Genomic DNA, 18,629 nt, shown 5'->3' with positions numbered 1-18,629 from the left:
TGAACAAACCTTGACGTTGGGACGTTTTTCCTGTTTGACTTCCCGTCAGCTGACCCACCAGGGGCCAGGTGACCGGCCCAAACACAGGAGATTCTCCGACAGAGAGCAGACAGAAGGGGAGGAGCCGGGTGACCCCAGGGCGACGCCGAGCGATAGGACAGAGACCTGCTGACTGGGAGGTCAGAGGTCATCTATTTCAGTAGCAGCAGATAGCTGCGTCCTGGTCCTCAGGATGTTTTGTGGCTCCACCTCCTACCGCTGGCTGCCCTTGCCTCGGAGCTCGAGTCAGTTTTTTAAAGATAGGTGACGTCATGCGGTGGCTCGAGTCCACGAGGCGTTTGAAAAGTTCACGCAGTGCAACAATTCAGGCCGTCAGGTGTGTCCGCCGAGCGGCACGTGCCCCCTTTCTCCTCCCGGAGGGGCGGGGCCAGCAGGGAGCGGGGCGGTGATGAAGAGGAGGAGCAGCTGCTCTCGGCCCAGTCTGTCGCAACGTTTTCTTCTTTGTCTGTTGCTGAAAAGTTCCGATGGAACTCTGACCGGATCCGACCGGATCCGAACCGCCGCGGGACCGGGAGTGTGTTTGGATTTGGGAACCGGCTGATGGTCCGGGACGTCCGGGCGGACTGAGCGGAAACTTTTCCTCGGGTATCCATGGAGACGGCGGACGGGCTCGCGCTCTGATCGCGCGTCGATATTTTGCGACTCGCTGCTGTATCGATCAGCGCGGGGATGGGCGCGCTCCTGCCGCTGCCGCTGCTGCTGCTGCCGCTCGCGCTCCTGGCGCATGGACATGCCAAGAGCGCGTTCCCGCTGCGATCTTCCTACAGCCTGTATTCCAGCGGGCACGCGCACGCGCACGGTGCCCGCGCGGCCAGTAGGCACAGGTACGCTGGAGAGTCTGATGGTGACGTGGTTGTGAGGTGTGTGTGTGTGTGTGTGTGTGTGTGTGTGTGTGTGTGTGTGTGTGTGTGTGTGTGTGTGTGTATGCGCGCGCGCGCGCGTTCGCATCGGGTGTTTTTCCTGTAAAAAGGGCAGAGAGGAACTTTTAGATTTGAAGTGACTTTGAGATGTCTGTTGGTGACGAAACTGTGACGTCACAGAACGCTTCAATTGACATGTTTTCATGGTCTGTCACATGGCAGCGAACACGTCACGAGCACAGCTTTTGCTGTGAATAGGGTTTCCTGTTCTCTGAGCCTGATTCTTTTTGGTCATGTGACTTCCTGTCACTCCCAGTCAGCAGCTGAACACATCTGTGTGAGGCCCCGTTGCCATGGAGTCAGACGATGAGGATGGTTTAATAGCGCCCCCTATCAAAGATTCTATTCAGGATGTAAAAACGCATACTCCTGCATTCAATTCCAGTGAAGGTGTGTGTGTGTGTGTGTGTGTGTGTGTGTGTGTGTGTGTGTGAGAGAGAGAGAGAGAGAGACAGCCAGTTACTTATTTGCTCGTTGGCTGCAGCAGCCTCCTCAGTGTTGCCCTCTGGTGGTCATTAGGATGTTGTGATCGTAGTTGTGGTGTGACAATTGGCCGTGCAGTGCCTGATCTGATGTCATCAATAGAACTCACATACATTTAGTTCATTGTCTCGTCGTTAGCCTGAAGCACAGGGGAGGGACATGCCGACCAATCAGAGCCTCTCAATCTCTTCAGTCCAGTGATCTACCGATCCACTGATCTTCTGAGCCAGTGATCCACCGTGTCGGTGATCCACTGAGCCAGGCTAAGATCACTGGACCGGCAGTCTGGAAGCTACAGACGTATTGAAGGATTGTGAGGAACCTGCTAAAGGTCGGGTTCTCTGCAGGGTTCCCTCTCAGGCTGTCATGGGTCACCAGGGTTCAGCTGAGTTCTCCTCAGGGTTTCTTCACAGGGTGCTGTCTGGCTCTTCTCTGCTACACTAAATATTTAGTTTGGCTTTGGCCACCATGACTGATGTCACTCGTTTTTCTGCCATGACATCGTTGCCTTAAGTTGATTCTGCCACCTCGATGAGCTGAAGGGGGCGACGTTGAGCATTTTCTGTCTGAGCAAGCCAAGTTTGGGGACGTTTGATTCTTGAGACACTTGGAAGACGTGTGTGTGTGTGTGTGTGTGTGTGTGTGTGTGTGTGTGTGTGTGTGTGTGTGTGTGTGTGTGTGTGTGTTAAATGCCTATGTGTTTTTCTGAATTCCACAATAAAATCAAGACAATTGAATCTAAACACAGACTTGGTTTGTCTGCTACAATCCATCATATGTGACACACACACACACACACACACACACACACACACACACACACACACACACACAGAAAGAGAGAGAGAGAGAGAGAGAGAGAGCAAGAGAGAAAATCCACAAAAAAACACAGTTGCCTGACATGATGGTATTTTAGAGGAGATACAGAAAATAAGGAGTAACATGGAGGACATGTTTGTGCTCAATTATAGTTTGCGTGTGACACCAAAAGGCGAAACTTGGATGGATGGATTGATGGATGGAAGGATAGATGGAGGGATGGCTGGATTATGGATAGATAGACAAATGGTCTATCTACAGCGTCCATCAGTGTTGTTGCGAGTGGAGTTTGTCTCTGCTGACATCACTTCCTGGGCGTGTGACGCTCCATATGGTTTCAGTTGGAATGGGACAGCCTGTTGGTTGCAGAGATGTTGTCACGGCAACGGTCGCTCTGCTGACCCCTTCTGGGAATTGTGGGTAATTCTCTCCAGATGCCGTCAGTGACTAAGAGCCTCCTCCTCCCACTGGGACAGGAAGTGATGTCGTAGACTCAACATGAATACATTTTTTTTGACAGAATGTGACTGTTGGTCCCATTGGTGCACCACTGCTCGCATTGTTTTCTTTCCACAGTAACACAGCATACTTGAAACCTGTATGTGTGTCTGTGTGTGTGTGTGTGTGCGTGTGCATATGTTGTACAGGAATTGGTGTGCATTTGTTGTCACAAAGACGGTGAGCTGTGTGGTGGAGGACGGCGTGGAGACCTACGTCAAGCCAGATTATCATCCCTGCAGCTGGGGGGGTTCACAATGCAGCCGGGTGGTGGCGTGAGTACACACACACACACACACACACACACACACACACACACACACACACCCACACACAGGTGGCTGACAGTCGGCTCCTTCCCGGCAGCTATCGGACCTTCATGAGGCCACGTTACAAAGTGGCCTACAAGATGGTCACAGACATGGAGTGGAGATGTTGCCATGGCTACAGCGGAGAGGACTGCCAGGATGGAGGAGGAGCAGGAGGTCAGAGCTCCACCTGGAGACCCCAGCCCGACCCTGCTGCAGGACGGGGAACGCCAGGAGGTTCTGCAGGAGGAGCCACCGGGCCCGGACAGAGTGGAGGAAGCAGTGGTTAGTAAAACTCTCACACTGCTCTAACTAGTTCCAGTTACTGTCCCCATGTGCTCTGTGTCTGCTGGGAGCCGTGATGACCGGTCCTGTTTGTCTTCAGGCCGGGGCGACGTTGAGAAAACGAGACAGATGGAGGAGAAAATTCAGAGTCTGACCAAGAACCTTCATGATCTCCAGTCCACCTTAAGGACTCTGAACGGTCAGTTCCAGCAGGAGGTCTTAAGAGGTGGAGGAGGAGGAGTGGGAGGTGGAAGTAGTGGAGGAGGTTCCTCAGGAGGAAGGAACCTTGCCGACGCTGCTCAGCCAGAGATCAAGGAGACCATCAACAGCATTCAGACCAAACTGGACCAGCTGGACAACCGAACACAGGCGAGTCTCCTCCTCACGTCTTGACTCGCTGCTTATGAATTGATTCCACGTGCAACACTGCATGGGTGGGCGGAATCGACGTCCAGACAACCATTGTCTCCTCGCTATCAGGCTCACGATAAGACGTTGGTGAGCATCAACAACCACTTGGTCAACGGGAAAGGAACCCAGTCGGGCGGAGCGACTCCTGGCAGTGGCACCGGCGGGGAGGGGAGGCTGCAGGTGCTGAAGGAGGAGATCCTGCGAGAGCTCGAGAGTCGGGTTTCGCTGTCGTGCTCCTCCTGTCAGGTAACAGCTGCTGCTGCTCACCACCGATCCCGCATCTCCCACCGTGTCGCTCCCACTCAAGCCAGTGTTTGCAGGAGGGCGTGGAGGACCTGCGGCGGCAACAGCAGGACGACCGCGAGAGGATCCGCGCTCTGGAGAAGCAGCTGAGCGCCATGGAGACCCGGCATCGCCAGGACGTGGACGGACTGCGGCAGCAGGCGGGGCTCACGCAGGGCTGCTGCAACTCGGCAACGAGCCTCCAGAACCGCATGACTGATGTCGAGCTCAAGATCGATGCTACATCCGAGAATGTGCAGGTTCTGCAGGACCTCCTGGAGAAGGGGCTCAATGGAGGAGGGCAGGGTGGCGGCCAAGGGGGCGTTGGCCAAGATGGTGTTGGCCATAGGGGCGGCAGCCAAGGGGGCAGCAGCCTGGGGGGTAGCGGCCAAGGGGGTGGCAGCCAAGGGGGAAGCAGCCTTGGGGGTAGTGGCCAAGGGGGTAGTGGCCAAGGGGGCGGCAGCCAAAGGGGCAGCAGCCAAGGGGGTAGTGGCCAAAGGGGCAGCGGCCAAGGGGGAAGCAGCCTTGGGGGTAGTGGCCAAGGGGGCGGCAGCAAAGGGGGTCGTGGCCAAGAGGGCAGTAGCCAAGGGGGCAGCAGCCTTGGGGGTAGCGGCCAAGGGGGCGGCAGCCAAGGGGGTAGTGACCAAGGGGGCAGCGGCCAAGGGGGCAGCGGCCAAGGGGGAAGCAGCCTTGGGGGTAGTGGCCAAGGGGGTGGCAGCCAAGGGGGCAGCGGCCAAAAGGGCGGAGGCCTGGAGGGTTCGAGCTGTGAGAAGAGTTGCTCAGACCTGGAGCAGCGCCTGAAGGAGTACTTGCACAAAGAAGTGGGAGACCTCAGGGCCGTGTTCTTGGACCGCTTTGACGACCAGGCCTTCAGGATCGCAGATGTGGAGCTGGACGTGAGTCTGGTGAAAGACAGAGCCGGCGAACACAACCGGAAGCTGGAGAACATCACCTCACAGGTGGACCAGAGGCTGGAGGAGTGCCGCTGCGGTGCAGGATCGCCACCTACAGGCGGCCAGGGAGCCGGAGGACCGGGAGGCGGATCCACAGCAAAAGGAGGAGGAACAGGGGGAAGTGGATGGAGAGGAGGTGAGGGTGGGGGTGGTGAAGGAAGAGGAGGAGAGGGAGGAAGGGGAGGAGAAGAAAGGGGAGGAGCAGGAGGAAGAGGTGAAGGAGGAGAAGAGAGAGGAGGAGCAGGAGGAGGATCAGGAGCAGGAAGAGGAGGAGGAGAAAGGGGAGGAGCAGGAGGAGGAAGAGAAGGAGAAGGAGGAGAAAGAGGAGAAGCAGGAGGAGGAGGAAGAGGAGGACCGGGAGGAGAAAGAGGAGGACCGGGAGGAGAGACAACGGTGGAAAAGTCTCTGGAGTGGAGGGTCTTTGCCAACGAAGATCAGATCCGCCACTTCAACACTCGGCTCAGAGACCTCTCTGTGTCTGGAGACTCTCTGCAGGACCAGGTGAGACCCGCCCACCTGACACCCACACAGCGACGCCGACTCACACACCTGCGCCGTCGATGATCTCTGACGCTCCGAACGACCGGCAGGTTCTGGACCTGAGTCACAACGTCCGTCAGATCAAAGCTCTGACCGGCGACCACGGCGAGCACTTCAACCGCATCGTGACGGAGGTGGAGCTGCTGGGCCACGGCTGCGAGCTGTGCGGGAAGGTGCAGGACGAGCTGCAGAGGCTGAAGAACCACTCCCAGGATGCACTGGGGCGCCTGCAGGGGGCTCTGACTGGCCTCCAGGCCAAACTGGACTCGGGAGACCGGGGCTGCGTCCGGAGCTGCTCACAGTTGGACCAAGAAGTCAGCTTGCTGCGGGACGACGTGCGGAGCTGCACCAGTCGATGCCAGGGCAGCAAAGGTCAGCTGAACCCCGCCCCCTGTGGAGGCTCCGCACTGAATTTTTCACTCAATTTCACACTTAAAGTGGCAATATGCGATTTACATCGCTGCCAGAAGTAATAATAACCTGCTGTGCGAAGCTCGGATAGTTATATTTCTCCTGGGCCAGAGTCACATGAGTCCATTGCTGGTTCTCAGCCCTTTCTGGACCCATGCGCTTGCTTGTGCATGTTAATGCCTGTGAATCTCCGCCCATCGCCATTATAAAACCACAACCGCATTGCAACTTCAGAATACACATGAAAACAGCCTCCAATAGAAAGCAAACCCTAGTTGAAATGATACTGGAGGCCTGAAGGCGTCGCTCCAGATGTTGGGCGACATCCAGAATTGTTTTTAAGCTATTGTTAGCACATCCCGCAACTTCACGTGCACACGCTGGCGGGTTCAAACGTTTCAGTTATTGCTGAACATTTTCTTCTTTGGTGCTTGTCATGTGGCATACGGGGGAGGCAGGGGAGGCGGTCGAAGCCTCTTTGTGTTTGTGTGTCTGCATGCATTGTTCTATTTTGTTATTAATAGAAAATGTTCATCGGGTACTAATTCACCTCACCTGTAAATTGACTCCCCACAAGGTGGCGCCGAGGGCCCCGGAGGAAATAGCGGCGGGTCGGGCCTGGATGCTGAGAGGCCACTAGACGGGCACAGTGTCATCGGAGGCTCCATCAGCAATGACCAGCTGAGGGCGCTGCAGGGCCAGCTGTCCGAGGTCATCCTGACCTTCAGCTCCATCAACGACACGCTGAAGGGCCTCGAACACAGCGTGCACAAACACGACAGCGTCGTCACCGACCTCGGTGAGACACACACACACACACACACACACACACACACACACACACACACACTAGCCGCCTGCATTGACTCAACACCACCACCTCGCTGACAGGAAACACCAAAGATAAGATCATCTCAGAGCTGGACAAGATCCAGCAGGAGGTCAGGGAGCACGTGGAGGACAGCCGCGACGGAATGGACGAGGTGGGGCGGAACGTGCAGCGCCTGGAGAGCTTCCTGCTGGTGGAGATCGGGGACTGCAGGAGGTCCGGGGACGGACTGGAGAAGCGGCTGTCCAAGCTGGAGGGAGTCTGCGGGAGGCTGGACGGAGTCTCTGACTCCATCGTCAAGCTCAACCAAGGTAACAGCCGTCAGTCGGCGGAGATTCTTTCCTCGCGCGGGGAATTCAGGTAGCAGCAGGCTGACCGTTGTAAGTCCACCAGATTGATTCTTAGCACCACACTGCCCCCTTCTGGGTGAGACTGCCATTGCCCTCCAGTATGTGCGAAAGAGACAGCGGGGAGTGCCACGACATGTGACCGTGTCTGAGTGGCAAGTTCACGTCCGACACAGGAGAAAATGTCCTCGCTCTAAACCAGAACGAGAGAGCGACATGACCAGCAGGACATTCAGCTGCAGTGTGAGGGTGTGGTGACCAGGAGAGCTGGCTCCTCCAACACAGACTGACAGTTCTTCGCTCAACACTTCCTCCTACTGCTCCTTCCACTGTCTACTGATGGTGTGTGTGTGTGTGTGTGTGTGTGCGTGTGCTTCTTGCAGGGCTGAACCAACACGTTTCCAGCTTGTGGTCCAGTGCTTCTGCTCTCAACCTCTCCCTGGACCACCACTCCCAGATTCTGGACTCGGTCCAGAAGAAGCAGGGTGACGTCTACGGCCGCGTGAAGAGCCTCAACTCCAGCCTGAACCAGGTCCTCCGAGACGTGGTCAGGCTCTCCGAGAACCACGCCCCTGGTTAGCTCCTCCCACTCACTCTCTCACTCTCTCTCACTCACTCACTTACTCACCCCACCCCTCCCTGTCGGTCGACGAATAAGCTTGTTGTCAGTTTTCAGAGTGTTCAGAAAAACTAGAGAGGAAGGAAACAACCATGGCTGAGTAAACGCTGCCCCCTGCAGGCTCACTGGAGCACCTGCTGATCAGTGGAAACCTCTGAGTCAGACTCAGTCTGTCACAGTCGCAGCAAGTTCGCCTAGCTTAGCTTTTGACATTCATCATTCATCTCAGATCTCAGGTCACTTCCTGTCATGTGTTCCATTGTTGTCTGTTATCTGTGAATGCTGTGTTGGCGGCGGGGCTGAAATACCAGGTCCAGGTCACTCCTGGTTGTTGCTTCACGGTTGTCGTGTCCAACACACAGGTGTGCAGGGACCCCAGGGAGAGAGAGGCTTCAATGGGCTCCCGGGACCTGCAGGACCCCCAGGGCCTCCAGGACTTTCAGGACATCAGGGTGAAGCTGGAACACGCGGACTACCTGGTAACAGCGGTTGCTTGTTTTGGACACATTTGCATCACACACAACACACAACAACGCAAACCAATGATATGCAATGCAAACGCTGACACACACACACATATATACTCAAACATACTTTTGCATCTTTTTGTACTGTCTGAGGAGCAGAATGTATTTACATGCAAATGTTTTTTCAATTAATAAATCAATGCAACGGTCGTCTTCTGACGTCTCTTCTGTTTTCTTGCAGGTCCTAAAGGTGAATCAGGTGAGTCAGTGTTTGTCTGTTTTTTCTTCATCACTGTGGATGGCTTCGCTGACCCTAACTCTCTCCGTGGTTTCCTGAGAAGAATCAGACTTTTACTATTCTGGCCCAACGAGTGAGATATGTGTTAGATCGCAATGTAAAATTCATTCAGATGATTTTTCTGACTGACCCAGAGCTGCAGCAGCTCCAACTGCTGGTAGTATCAGACTCCTGGCTTCTCTGTTGCCAGTTTTTAAGCCTGATGGTATCCATGACTACAGGAAGGCGAAGGTCAGCTGTCAGTAGTCAGTGAAGCTGCGGAAGTTCTGGAGACTTTGGAGACTCGGGAGATTCTGGAGGTTCTGGAGGTGCTAGAGACTCAGAATATTCTGAAGGTTCTGGGGGTTCTGGAATTCTTCTGACTCAGGAGCCGCTGAAGGTTCTGGATCTTCAGTAGACTCTGAAGGTTCTAAGGATTCTGGGGGTTCTGGAGGTTCTTGAGATTCTTGAGACTCTGAAGGTTTTGGAGACTCTATGGGTTCTGAAGGTTCTGACGGTTCTGGGGGTTCTGTGAACTTGCCGTGGTAACCAATTGGTGTAATCTTTTTGGCGGGGGGTTGCAGGTGTTCCCGGTGTTGACGGCCACGTTCCCAAGCTGTCCTTCTCGGCGGCACTCAGCGTTCCTACGGAGCGTTCCGGAACCATCGTGTTCGACAAGATCCTGGTGAACGACGGCGGCTTCTACGACCCGGCAACAGGTGAGGTGCCGGCGGAGCTTCGCCCTTGGGGCACGCTTCCCCTCAACTCCGGCCATTTCTGTTTTAACCCCCTCCCACCGCCCGCAGGCATCTTCAAGGCCCCGGTAGACGGACGCTACTTCTTCAGCGCCGTGCTGACGGGACACCGCGGCGAGAAGATCGAGGCGGTCCTGTCCAAGTCCAACTATGGGATGGCGCGGGCCGACTCGGGCGGCTACCAGCCGGAGGGTCTGGAGAACAACCCGGTGGCGGAGGCCAAGGCCACACCCGGCGCTCTGGCCGTCTTCAGCATCGTCCTGCCGCTGCGGGCGCGGGACACGGTCTGCGTGGACCTGGTGATGGGAAAACTGGCGCATTCCGTGGAGCCGCTCACCGTCTTCAGCGGCGTGTTGCTCTATGAGGACATGGTGTAGCTCGGCTCCACACCCAAAACCAACTCGACACCTATGCTCACCTTTGTGTATCCCGTTGTGTAACTCTGATGCGTCGCGCTTACGCGACTTCCCCGACGATTGGCGATGCGAATCTCGCCTCTCCACCTGCCTCGCGGCCACCTGATCTGACGGTGCCACACCGCCGAGAACCACGGTCGCCTCCTCGCCGAGTGGCTGGCACGAGGGTGACAGGCGGGTGGGTGGCGGTGGCGCGGTCTATCCCGGCTGCGGCGGGAGACGGTAAACTGTTGCCATCTGACAGTCGGACAAGCGGCAGCTGCTGATGTGTGTCTGAGCCTCTAGGGGGAGCCACTGTTCCCAGAGATCTGGGTGAAGGACAGACACGGACGGCTGCGTGTGTGTGTGTTTTCGACAAACTGTTGTGTGTTGTGTATCCCGCCACAGTTGTTGTGTTTGTTTGGTTCGCACATTATTTAAGACTGAATCTGACCAATAATCAATACTTCTGCTAACGAATCCCATTAAAGGTTCAGCGTCCAAAGCTCTGCTTTCATGTTGTGTCTGCCCAGGTGATCAGACTCCAGATTGTCATGTTCAATACAAAGAGGTTGTTGTTGACACACTTGAACCCGTCCGACTGTATCCTGAATGTCTTCTCCCCCTTCAGCCTCAGGTATCCCAGCAGCACCTGAAGGCAACACCAGCTGGAACTCACTGGAACTCATCCATCAGCGTAATGGTGGTGGTGGGTGGAGCCTATCCCTCAGGTTGAATGTGAGGTTACAGCCAAGAAAGGACCAGGCCCTTGGAGCCAGTCAGATGTCAGAAAAGATTTTTTTTTTTTTTTAAATAAGTCATCTGACTTTCTCAGTAGAAAACAACAACAATAATAACAACAAGCAAGAGTGAGTTGAAGACACAAATGCTGAGCACTAGGTGTCACCCTAGGCACAGGTTATTCCAGGCTTCATGCTCTTCCTGCTGCTGTGTGTGTGTGTGAAAGAGAGAGAGAGAGAGAGAGAAAGAGAGAGTGCATGCGTGCCTGTGTGCATGCATGTTTGTGTGTGTGACAAACAGAAAGACAGACGCACCTACAGTTCACTGGAGAGTTATTTGATTCTGCATCAGATGCCAAGATGTGCAACAATTTCCACCAGCAAAGTTGCACTCAAAAAGACAATGTCACGTTTCAGATGTTTCAGACCCTGTGTTCAGCTATCAACAAAAAGAATATGCACTGTCATCAGGGAAAGAACATTGAACCTGCACTGCACTTACTGCATTAGGTGTTGGCCCGCTGCAGCAGAGGTTAGCTCGCTGTAACAGAATCTCACTTGCAATAGCAGAGGTTAGCTTGCTGTAGCAGGAGTTTACTCCCTGTAGCAGAGAGATTTGCTTGTTGTAGAAGGTGTTAGTGTGTTGTAGCAGGCTTGCTGTAACAACAGTTATCTTGCAGTACCAGAAGAATTCCAGCAGGCGGCAGGCAGGCGTTCGGAACTAGAAGGTTGTGATGGGCTCCTGCTAAACCGAACACAACCCAAAGAGAGGCCAGACACTTTCTTCTGCTGCTAGCGCAGCCTGTGTGTGCACAGGTTGTGTTACCAAGTTGCACCTCTGCAGCTTGACGTGTCGTCACAGCACCAAAACGAATGAAATATTAAAGAAACAGGAACTCCTGAGTGAAGCGGTTAGAGAAGCGTCTGATCTCGGCCTGCATGAGGCAACACACTGCAACGCTGTCTAACGCTGTCTAACTCTCTCTTTCTCTCTCTCACTCTTTCTGTGTGTGTGTGTGTGTGTGTGTGTGTGTGTGCGCGTGTGTGTGTGCGTGCGTGTGTGCGTGTGTGGGAACGGGCATGGAAGAGTGGTGATGAAGTGAGGAAAAGGAGGACAAAGGCAACTGAGGAGGTAAAGAAGGAGGAAAAGAGGGAGGCAGAAGGGACGAGGTAGAAAGAAGCAGAGTTAGGAAGTACACAGTGAAGTGTGTGTGTGTGTGTGTGTGTTTCTGTGTTTCTGAAGTTGGCTCAGCTCTTACTCCTCTCCTCTGGTCTTGGTGGTTCTAGTTGTTGCCCCGCCCACCAGGCCTTGGGCCTGCCCCCTGCTGACAGCTGTGGACCATCAAGGCTCTACCGGGGTCTGCGAGTTCAGACGGGGCTCGAGAAGACGGCGTCGAGGGGCTGAGGGGCGGGGAGTTGTGGTCCTAAGAGGGTGTGGTATCAGGAAGGGGAGGGGTTTGGGCAGACTCTGAGGCTCCTCCCCCTTGACCGTCAGACCTGCAGCGGGAGGAAAGCGTCCGCCGGGAGGTTGGCCTGATCCCAGAACAGCCCCCAGATGTCCTTTAGTTCAGAGGTCAGAAGCAGTCTGGCACCCCCTGCTGTCTGGATGTGACGTCAAATGACCACATCATCGCTCACTTGCGTCGGGAGGATTGATCGGAACTCAGAAGCAAAAAAAGAACTACAACAAAAAAAAAACAGGGAGCTGTCGGATGCAAACCAAGGCCCGGGATTCAATATGGCAACCCATTCTTTTCAATGTAGTTACTCAACCAGCGCTTACAGCGAAAAAGTTTTTGAATATGTGGCCCATTGAGCATGCACACTTCACACCATGTTATGGAACTCCCGCAATACATCAGGACGCATCAGCCAATCAGAACGCGCCGAGACACAGCTCGTATGACACAGTGACGTCACACTGGGAATGAACTCTTTTCTGGTGATGGCTTTTATGTATTTTTATTTTTTTGAAAGACTTAAAGACCCTGACTGTAAAATCCGGCGATACAAAGATTTACTATGAAAAGCATTTCAGGTAAAATGGTTTTGTCAGTCGTTACAGTATGTACAGGATGGGAAAAATGCTTTTTGGGCTCGATGGGATACTTTTGCTGCAGTACCTCAAGTGGCCACTGGAGAAAATCAGGGCTCCGCCATATTGCCAGTCCGGTATCCAGTTCATAGAATACATCCATGATACAAAAACTGCAGTGGAGTGTAGCATGACGACAACAGCCACGCGGAGGCTCCTCCCACAAGCACAGCGTGTGGGCAGCAGAGGTGAACTCTTCAACCTGACGGCGGCAGAAGCCGCTCGGCTTAGTCACACTGGACGGCGTCGTTGATCCCGCTAGCATGACGTCCAATCAGCTTATGGCGCAGCGGTTGACCCCGCCATCACCTTCATGCCGGAGCTTTCTAAGAAGCGGCCGCCGACCCCCCGGCGGTCATATGCCGCTGAAAATGTCACCGCAACAAACGCACCACTGTGGATTTCCCATCATCCCTTGCAATTACCTGCTCGTTTCCACTGCAGATTAGGACCGTGCAGCGGCTTAGCTCAGCTCAGCACCACCGCCGCCTCCTGCAGGACAGCGTGTAAATCTGCTGAGGAATGAGAGCCCGCCCCCGTCCCCACACCAGCAGCAGCCATATGGGGTTCGGTCCACCAGAGGGCGGCGTCATCAGCTGACGGTCCCGTGGTGTCAGACACCCGTCCGAACCACTGTCGGCTTCACAAAGACGCTCCTGGTCCACAGGCACAATCTGTGCTGGCGATTGATCACTGACAGTATCAATCAATGTGATTAATCACTGACTGCATTCATTGAAGAACAACACAGTGTGTTACGGTCATTTTCTACTGTTGTTGTTGTTGTAGTATTTGTTTTTGTTGTCTTTCTTCGGAACAGGAAGTTGATGTTCAGTCCATCGTCGTGTCAAGGACCTTCAGCTGCCACACAACACAAGACTGATGGCCCCCTACGCTTTTTGTGTTTGTTTGTGTGTGTCTCTGTGTGTGTGCGTGTGTGATTCTACATCTTTCAGCGTGTTACGGTCGACTGGAATTAGCCACTGGCTCAGGTAAGCCCGGTGTTAGCTGCAAGCTGCAGTTTTGCAGTGAGAGACTTTTAGGTCTTCTTCAGAAACAACCTTAAAGGGCACCTATGATGCTTTTCCACTTTTCTGAGCTTTAAAAACTGTTACAATGTTGAACCCTATCGTCAAACGATCTCAAACGTCAAATAATGACGTTCATGCGTTTGGACGTGAGCCCTGCAAATTGTTGGGCATGGTTCTAAACGCTCTGTTCACGGAGATGTTTTCAACACTGGGCATGTAATGACGTCATTGTGTGCCGGAGCTCCTTTCATGGCCAAGCTCCGGCACCCTCTCGGACCGGTTCCGCCCTCCCCCGCTCTGCCCCGGAAGTGATGTTGCAATGCGCTGCTCTAAGAAAATGTTTTTGAAATAAAAAATACCAAGTGACTACCAAAGCACCACGGACCACAACCGTGGAACGAACAGAGAAAATGTTGGAGGTTTGTTCAGCCTAATGCGGATGCGATGGAACACCGGTCCGGTCGGCAACGGGAGTGAGACGGGCTCGACTCGGCCCCCTGGTGGACGACGAGAGAATAGTCAGCCACGGCAATATTTGAAAACATGTATGAGGACTGTGAGTGTATTGTGACCTCAAGCAACATTAGTTTTAAGACTACTTGCAACGTACAACCGCTGAATCGTATTGATGAACTGTTAGCCACCACCGCTAACTCCGTGCTCTGCTTGTTATGTGTGTTGTGTTCGCTGGCAGCGAAACTGAAGAGGCAGCAAGTTTCACTCCTTATAGCGATGTTCACGCTACCAGCATGGTAACATGGGTTGTATAGAGCTCTTCCTGCTTTATGCTTGGTGTGGACGTAAGTTGTGCAGATATTCCTTTCTAATAATAAACGACTCTATGACTGAAGTGATCGTTTCAGCGTACATATTTTCTCTGCTCGGACAGTGTTTTGATACAAGTCAACAGTTTGAAACGAAATCATTCTTAGCCCTATTAAAATGTCTCGCAAAAATACAAAACAAAACCACGGTCAGTACACAAAGTAAGATATATTTCCGGGGACACGGAAGACACAAAAAACGTCCAGGGACCTTCGGTCTGCCTTGCGACCGTAACTCAGCCCGCGCTGGGTCCGTACGAAGCTGGATTAGCCGGTAAACAGCTGCTAAAGAGTGAAGCCTTCACGACGGTAAGTGTTTAAATTGTGCCTGTTTCGTAAAGTTTGCCGTTTACTCTTCACTCCTAACTGAGGAAGTGAGGCTCAGCAGCGACGAAGAGTGTGACCAATCACAGCGGAGTGGACCGGGCGAGGGCGTACACCGGCAAGGCTGCGGGTGGAGTGAAGTGCCACAGAGCGTTTTCGCGAGATACACAAATCTAAAAATCTTTCAGCGCGGAAAATCGTGTGTTGCTGCTCTGGAGGGGCCAGACATCAAATACAAAAGCCCGAAAATTATTATAATAGGTGACCTTTAATCATGAACTTCCACAAGTCTTCTTCCTCAACAGTCAGTGGAAATCATCATCAAAGCTACCAATGATCAGGGAAGTTGGACCTCCACCAGCTGGGCTTAGTCATCTGCTCTCAGTCTGAAGTTCCTCCCCAGCCTGGAGGTCCGCAGCAGTCTGGAGCTCCACCTCAGTCACAAACTCCTCAAAAGTCTGGAGCTCCACCTCAGTCAGGAGCTCCTCAAAAATCTGGAGCTCCACCTCAGTCAGGAGCTCCTCAAAAGTCTTGAGCTCCTCAGCAGTCTGTAGCTCCTCAACAGTCAGAAACTCCTTAACAGTCTGAAGCTCCTCACCAGTGTGGATCTCTTACCCAGCATGTTGGTGGGTGTGACGTGAGGACCTTCTGAAGGTCTTGTTCTGCTGTGGAACTCTGCACTTGACATGGATCTTTGTTTGTTGTGCTTCTCATGCTGAGCTTTTTAAGCTCCTTATGATGCAGTTCTTACGTAAGTGGCTGTTTTTTGGGTTTTTGTTCAGATCGGTGTCGTGAAGTTCCTGAGAATACGCCGTGCTGGCGGGCTGCACCTGCTGCTCCATCAGTCAGCATTAGACAGTTGTCACCGAGTGGCCACCTGGACCAGGAGCTGAGACATTGTCAGCGGTCCTTTCATCCTAATGAGTATATATTGAATGTGTTTAAAAAAAAAAAAAAAAAAGCCTCCTCTTTTCCTTCTTCTTCTTCTTCTTCTTCTTCTTCTTCTTCTTCTTCTTCTTCTTGAAACCTAAAGAGGAAGTCTGTGAAACCACTTCCTGCCTTTTCTGCCGCTTGTGTTTGTGCCGATTCATGGCTCAACTCAACTCTGTGTCGACACAGCCAACACCTTCAGAGCCGATCACTGTTTTTAATATTGATTATTATAGATAGATAGATAGATAGATAGATAGATAGATAGATAGATAGATAGTGCAGTAGTTAGCATTGTTCTATTGTTCTATTCCCTGGAATGAAAAGAGGTTAAAGGGTCGCTGATTGTCACATCCCAAATGATGTGAAATTTCTCCTCCACATTTGAACCATCGCCTGAGAGAGCTGTAAGCAGCAGCAGTGCTGGACTCAGGAGTCATTGGGTGATCTAATCAGGGAAATTATGCTGCAGCATATAGAGGGCAGCACAGCACCAGGCTCCCTTAGCATTAGCTGCTGTTAGCCTCGTTAGCATTGGAGGGAGAGGCTACTCAGCTGACTGAGACCAGTTTGACCAACCACAGGAGATCTGGGCCCGGATGAGGTCGACGGCGCCCCCGCCAGGATCATAAGCGGCTGTGCAGCCAGGCACAGTGGAGGCGATGGTTTGTGTTCTGCTGACCTTTGACCCCCGGCACCAAATGTTCCCGTGCCAGTTGCGTGAGCCGCAGCCTCAGACGCCTCCACGTCTCCGTCGGATTTATGGGCTGCGATAACGGCGGATGTTTCAGCGCATGATGTGTTGCCGTGGCCTTTGACCTTGCGCTCACAGCGCCGCCATGGCTGGGAGGAGGTGGTGAATGATAACGGCGTCGCATAAATCGCGGTGATGGCGTCCGGCGGCGGTTAGATGAATGTGGAGTGAACTAATCTGCGGAGGGATGAGGGGGATGAGAGCCAACGACCTCCCTGCAGACGGACGGCTGCAATGTGTCAGCAGCTCCATCACTGAGGAGAAGGGAGAGAGGAGGAGGAGGAAGAGGACAGAGGGAGGAGGAGCAAGAGAGAGAAGGAAGAGGAGGGGGGAGAGGAGAGGAGGAGGGGACAGGGAGAAGAGGAAGAGAAGGAGGAAGAGGGTGGAGAAGGTGGGGGAGGAGGAAGGAGGAAGAGGGCGGAGAAAAGTCAACTGTGAGGCAGAACACCAACAGAAGAAATAATAGTAGGAATGTTTCACTGACTTCACCACCGTCATCGTCCAGTCTGAGAAGATGGAGCCAAGATGGAAGCAGCCTCCTTCTCTCAATCTGCTCGGCTGTGCGGAGACGTCGCCTCAGTGGACTTACACCACTTCACTGCGCTCATTCCACTTCCTGTGCCCCGGGTTGCTGCTTGCAGCGCAAGTACCAGAGAAGGCCGTGTCAGCCGGCTCTGACAGAGTGGAGAGACTGTTTCTGATTGGCTAAGACGACAACGTGATCGGAAGTGACGTCACGACAAGCATCAACGGCGTTTGTGACGTCCAGCAGACCTTCACCACTAATCACAACTAAGCTCACACCCACCAGCTACTCGTGTGTGTGTGTGTGTGTGTGTGCGTGTGCGTGTGTGTGTGTGTGTGTGTTATCTGGTCAATAGTCAGGAAGCTGAAATACAGGAAGAAGAAGGAACCCTGCTGGGATCCTGGTTGGTCAACTAACTGCTGCACCAGTCCTGTGGTTGGTCCTCGCACTGCGACCTGTGGGAACACTGAAATGCGATGGACTTCCTCTGTGTGCTGGTAGCGGTCACTGCGGTCGTCTCCTATCACACCTGCAGTAGGATGTTGAAAGGTTGTTGCTCCAGATGCTGATGGAGACACTACTTCTTCTTCTCCGTCTTCTTCTTCTTCTGTTCCAGTGGTGTCCTGTGGTAAGGTACTTCTGCAAAACGTTTACGGGACGAGCATGTACCCAATTTGCAAGCGCAAAACAGGAAGTTGCAGGTTTTTGTGATGCGATGTGGGCCAAAGAGAAGCACGGTGGGGTCGCAGGTAACCGGTGGCGGGCGGCAGCGACCTGTAGGGGGCGTCACATCCTCCATCCCCCGTGTCGTCACGTGAAAACAACAATCACATCACACAACCATCCCGACACCACCGCCAGCTGCATGACATCACGACCCTTAATCCCCAGATCAAGAGTCCAGAGTCCAATCAGCTTTAGAATGCACAAAGATTCTGATTGGTCCGTCTGATCGGCACCAACGGCAGGGGCCAAAATTCCAATTAGTGTAATCAATATCCCGTAATCAGTCGAATTGTCTTCAGCGTGTGGATGGGAGCCACACACACACACACACACTGGGGAAACTAACCCAGTGACTTCACACTTCTCTACACCACCAGGGGGAGCAACTCCAGGCTTTGTATTGGTGGGAGGGGCCACACTTGATGTGGCGAGCGGCGATGGTGGGCGGGGTCAGCGGCAGAGGAAAGCCCTCGCTGCCGTCAGTTCTTCCTCTACAGAGGAAATGTTGTCCGGCTGCGTTTGTCGATGTTGCCGATGCTGTAGCTCCGCCTCTTCCTCCACAGAGGACGATTCAGACTTTCATCTCGTCTCTGCTGCTGCGCTATGAGGTCAAGCAATCAGGTTCCCGCGCCGGCTCCAGTCCAGTGTCCTGGTTTCCCGCACCGTGAGAACCTCTGCAGACCAGCAGGCAGCCGCAGAGATTCTGGGGGCCACTTGGGGTCCGGTCTCAGCGGCACCGTGTGGGCGTAGCGCCCCTCTGTGGTGTTTACTCTGGACGTGGCGAGACAATAGCGGTGAGCGCAGCCTGTGATTATCCTGAGCGAGCGACATTGTCCGACAGGATTACTGGGAAAATTAAATTATGGTCAGATTAACATGATCCCGGCCGCTGAGTCAGCGCCGACCACGGCGTCGGACCTCGGCACATCCAGCACACTTCTGGTGGGAACAGCAACATTTTCTCCAGGTTGGAAGTCAATCGCACACAGAAACACACATACACACACAGAGTCTGTCTCA

At 53.5% G+C, this 18,629-nt stretch overlaps 1 protein-coding gene and 1 long non-coding RNA gene across 2 annotated transcripts; one reads left to right on the top strand and one right to left on the bottom strand.

Annotated features, from left to right (window-relative positions):
• Positions 1–312: 312 nt before the first annotated feature.
• On the top strand, positions 313–10,164 carry LOC142883085 (EMILIN-1-A-like). Its single transcript, XM_076017701.1, has 14 exons — positions 313–884; positions 2,930–3,055; positions 3,147–3,373; positions 3,474–3,748; positions 3,860–4,030; positions 4,105–5,520; positions 5,610–5,925; positions 6,545–6,769; positions 6,862–7,110; positions 7,530–7,721; positions 8,128–8,244; positions 8,474–8,491; positions 9,094–9,228; positions 9,316–10,164. The coding sequence occupies exons 1-14, from the start codon at positions 730–732 to the stop codon at positions 9,639–9,641; spliced, it is 3,948 nt and encodes a 1,315-aa protein (XP_075873816.1). The 5' UTR covers positions 313–729; the 3' UTR covers positions 9,642–10,164.
• Positions 10,165–15,806: 5,642 nt separating this feature from the next.
• On the bottom strand, positions 15,807–17,036 carry LOC142887725 (uncharacterized). Its single transcript, XR_012926582.1, has 2 exons — positions 16,842–17,036; positions 15,807–16,611 (listed from the first exon to the last, which is right to left on the bottom strand). It is a non-coding gene; the product is annotated as an uncharacterized LOC142887725 (long non-coding RNA).
• Positions 17,037–18,629: the final 1,593 nt, after the last annotated feature.

This window comes from Nelusetta ayraudi, unplaced genomic scaffold (genome assembly GCF_046127955.1).
Source record: "Nelusetta ayraudi isolate G7.1 ecotype Tasmania unplaced genomic scaffold, CSIRO-AGI_Nayr_v1 ptg000002l, whole genome shotgun sequence".
NCBI classification, from domain to species: domain Eukaryota; kingdom Metazoa; phylum Chordata; class Actinopteri; order Tetraodontiformes; family Monacanthidae; genus Nelusetta; species Nelusetta ayraudi.
The sequence above is the reverse complement of the archived record's forward strand: the minus strand, read 5'-3'. Positions and strand labels throughout refer to the sequence as shown.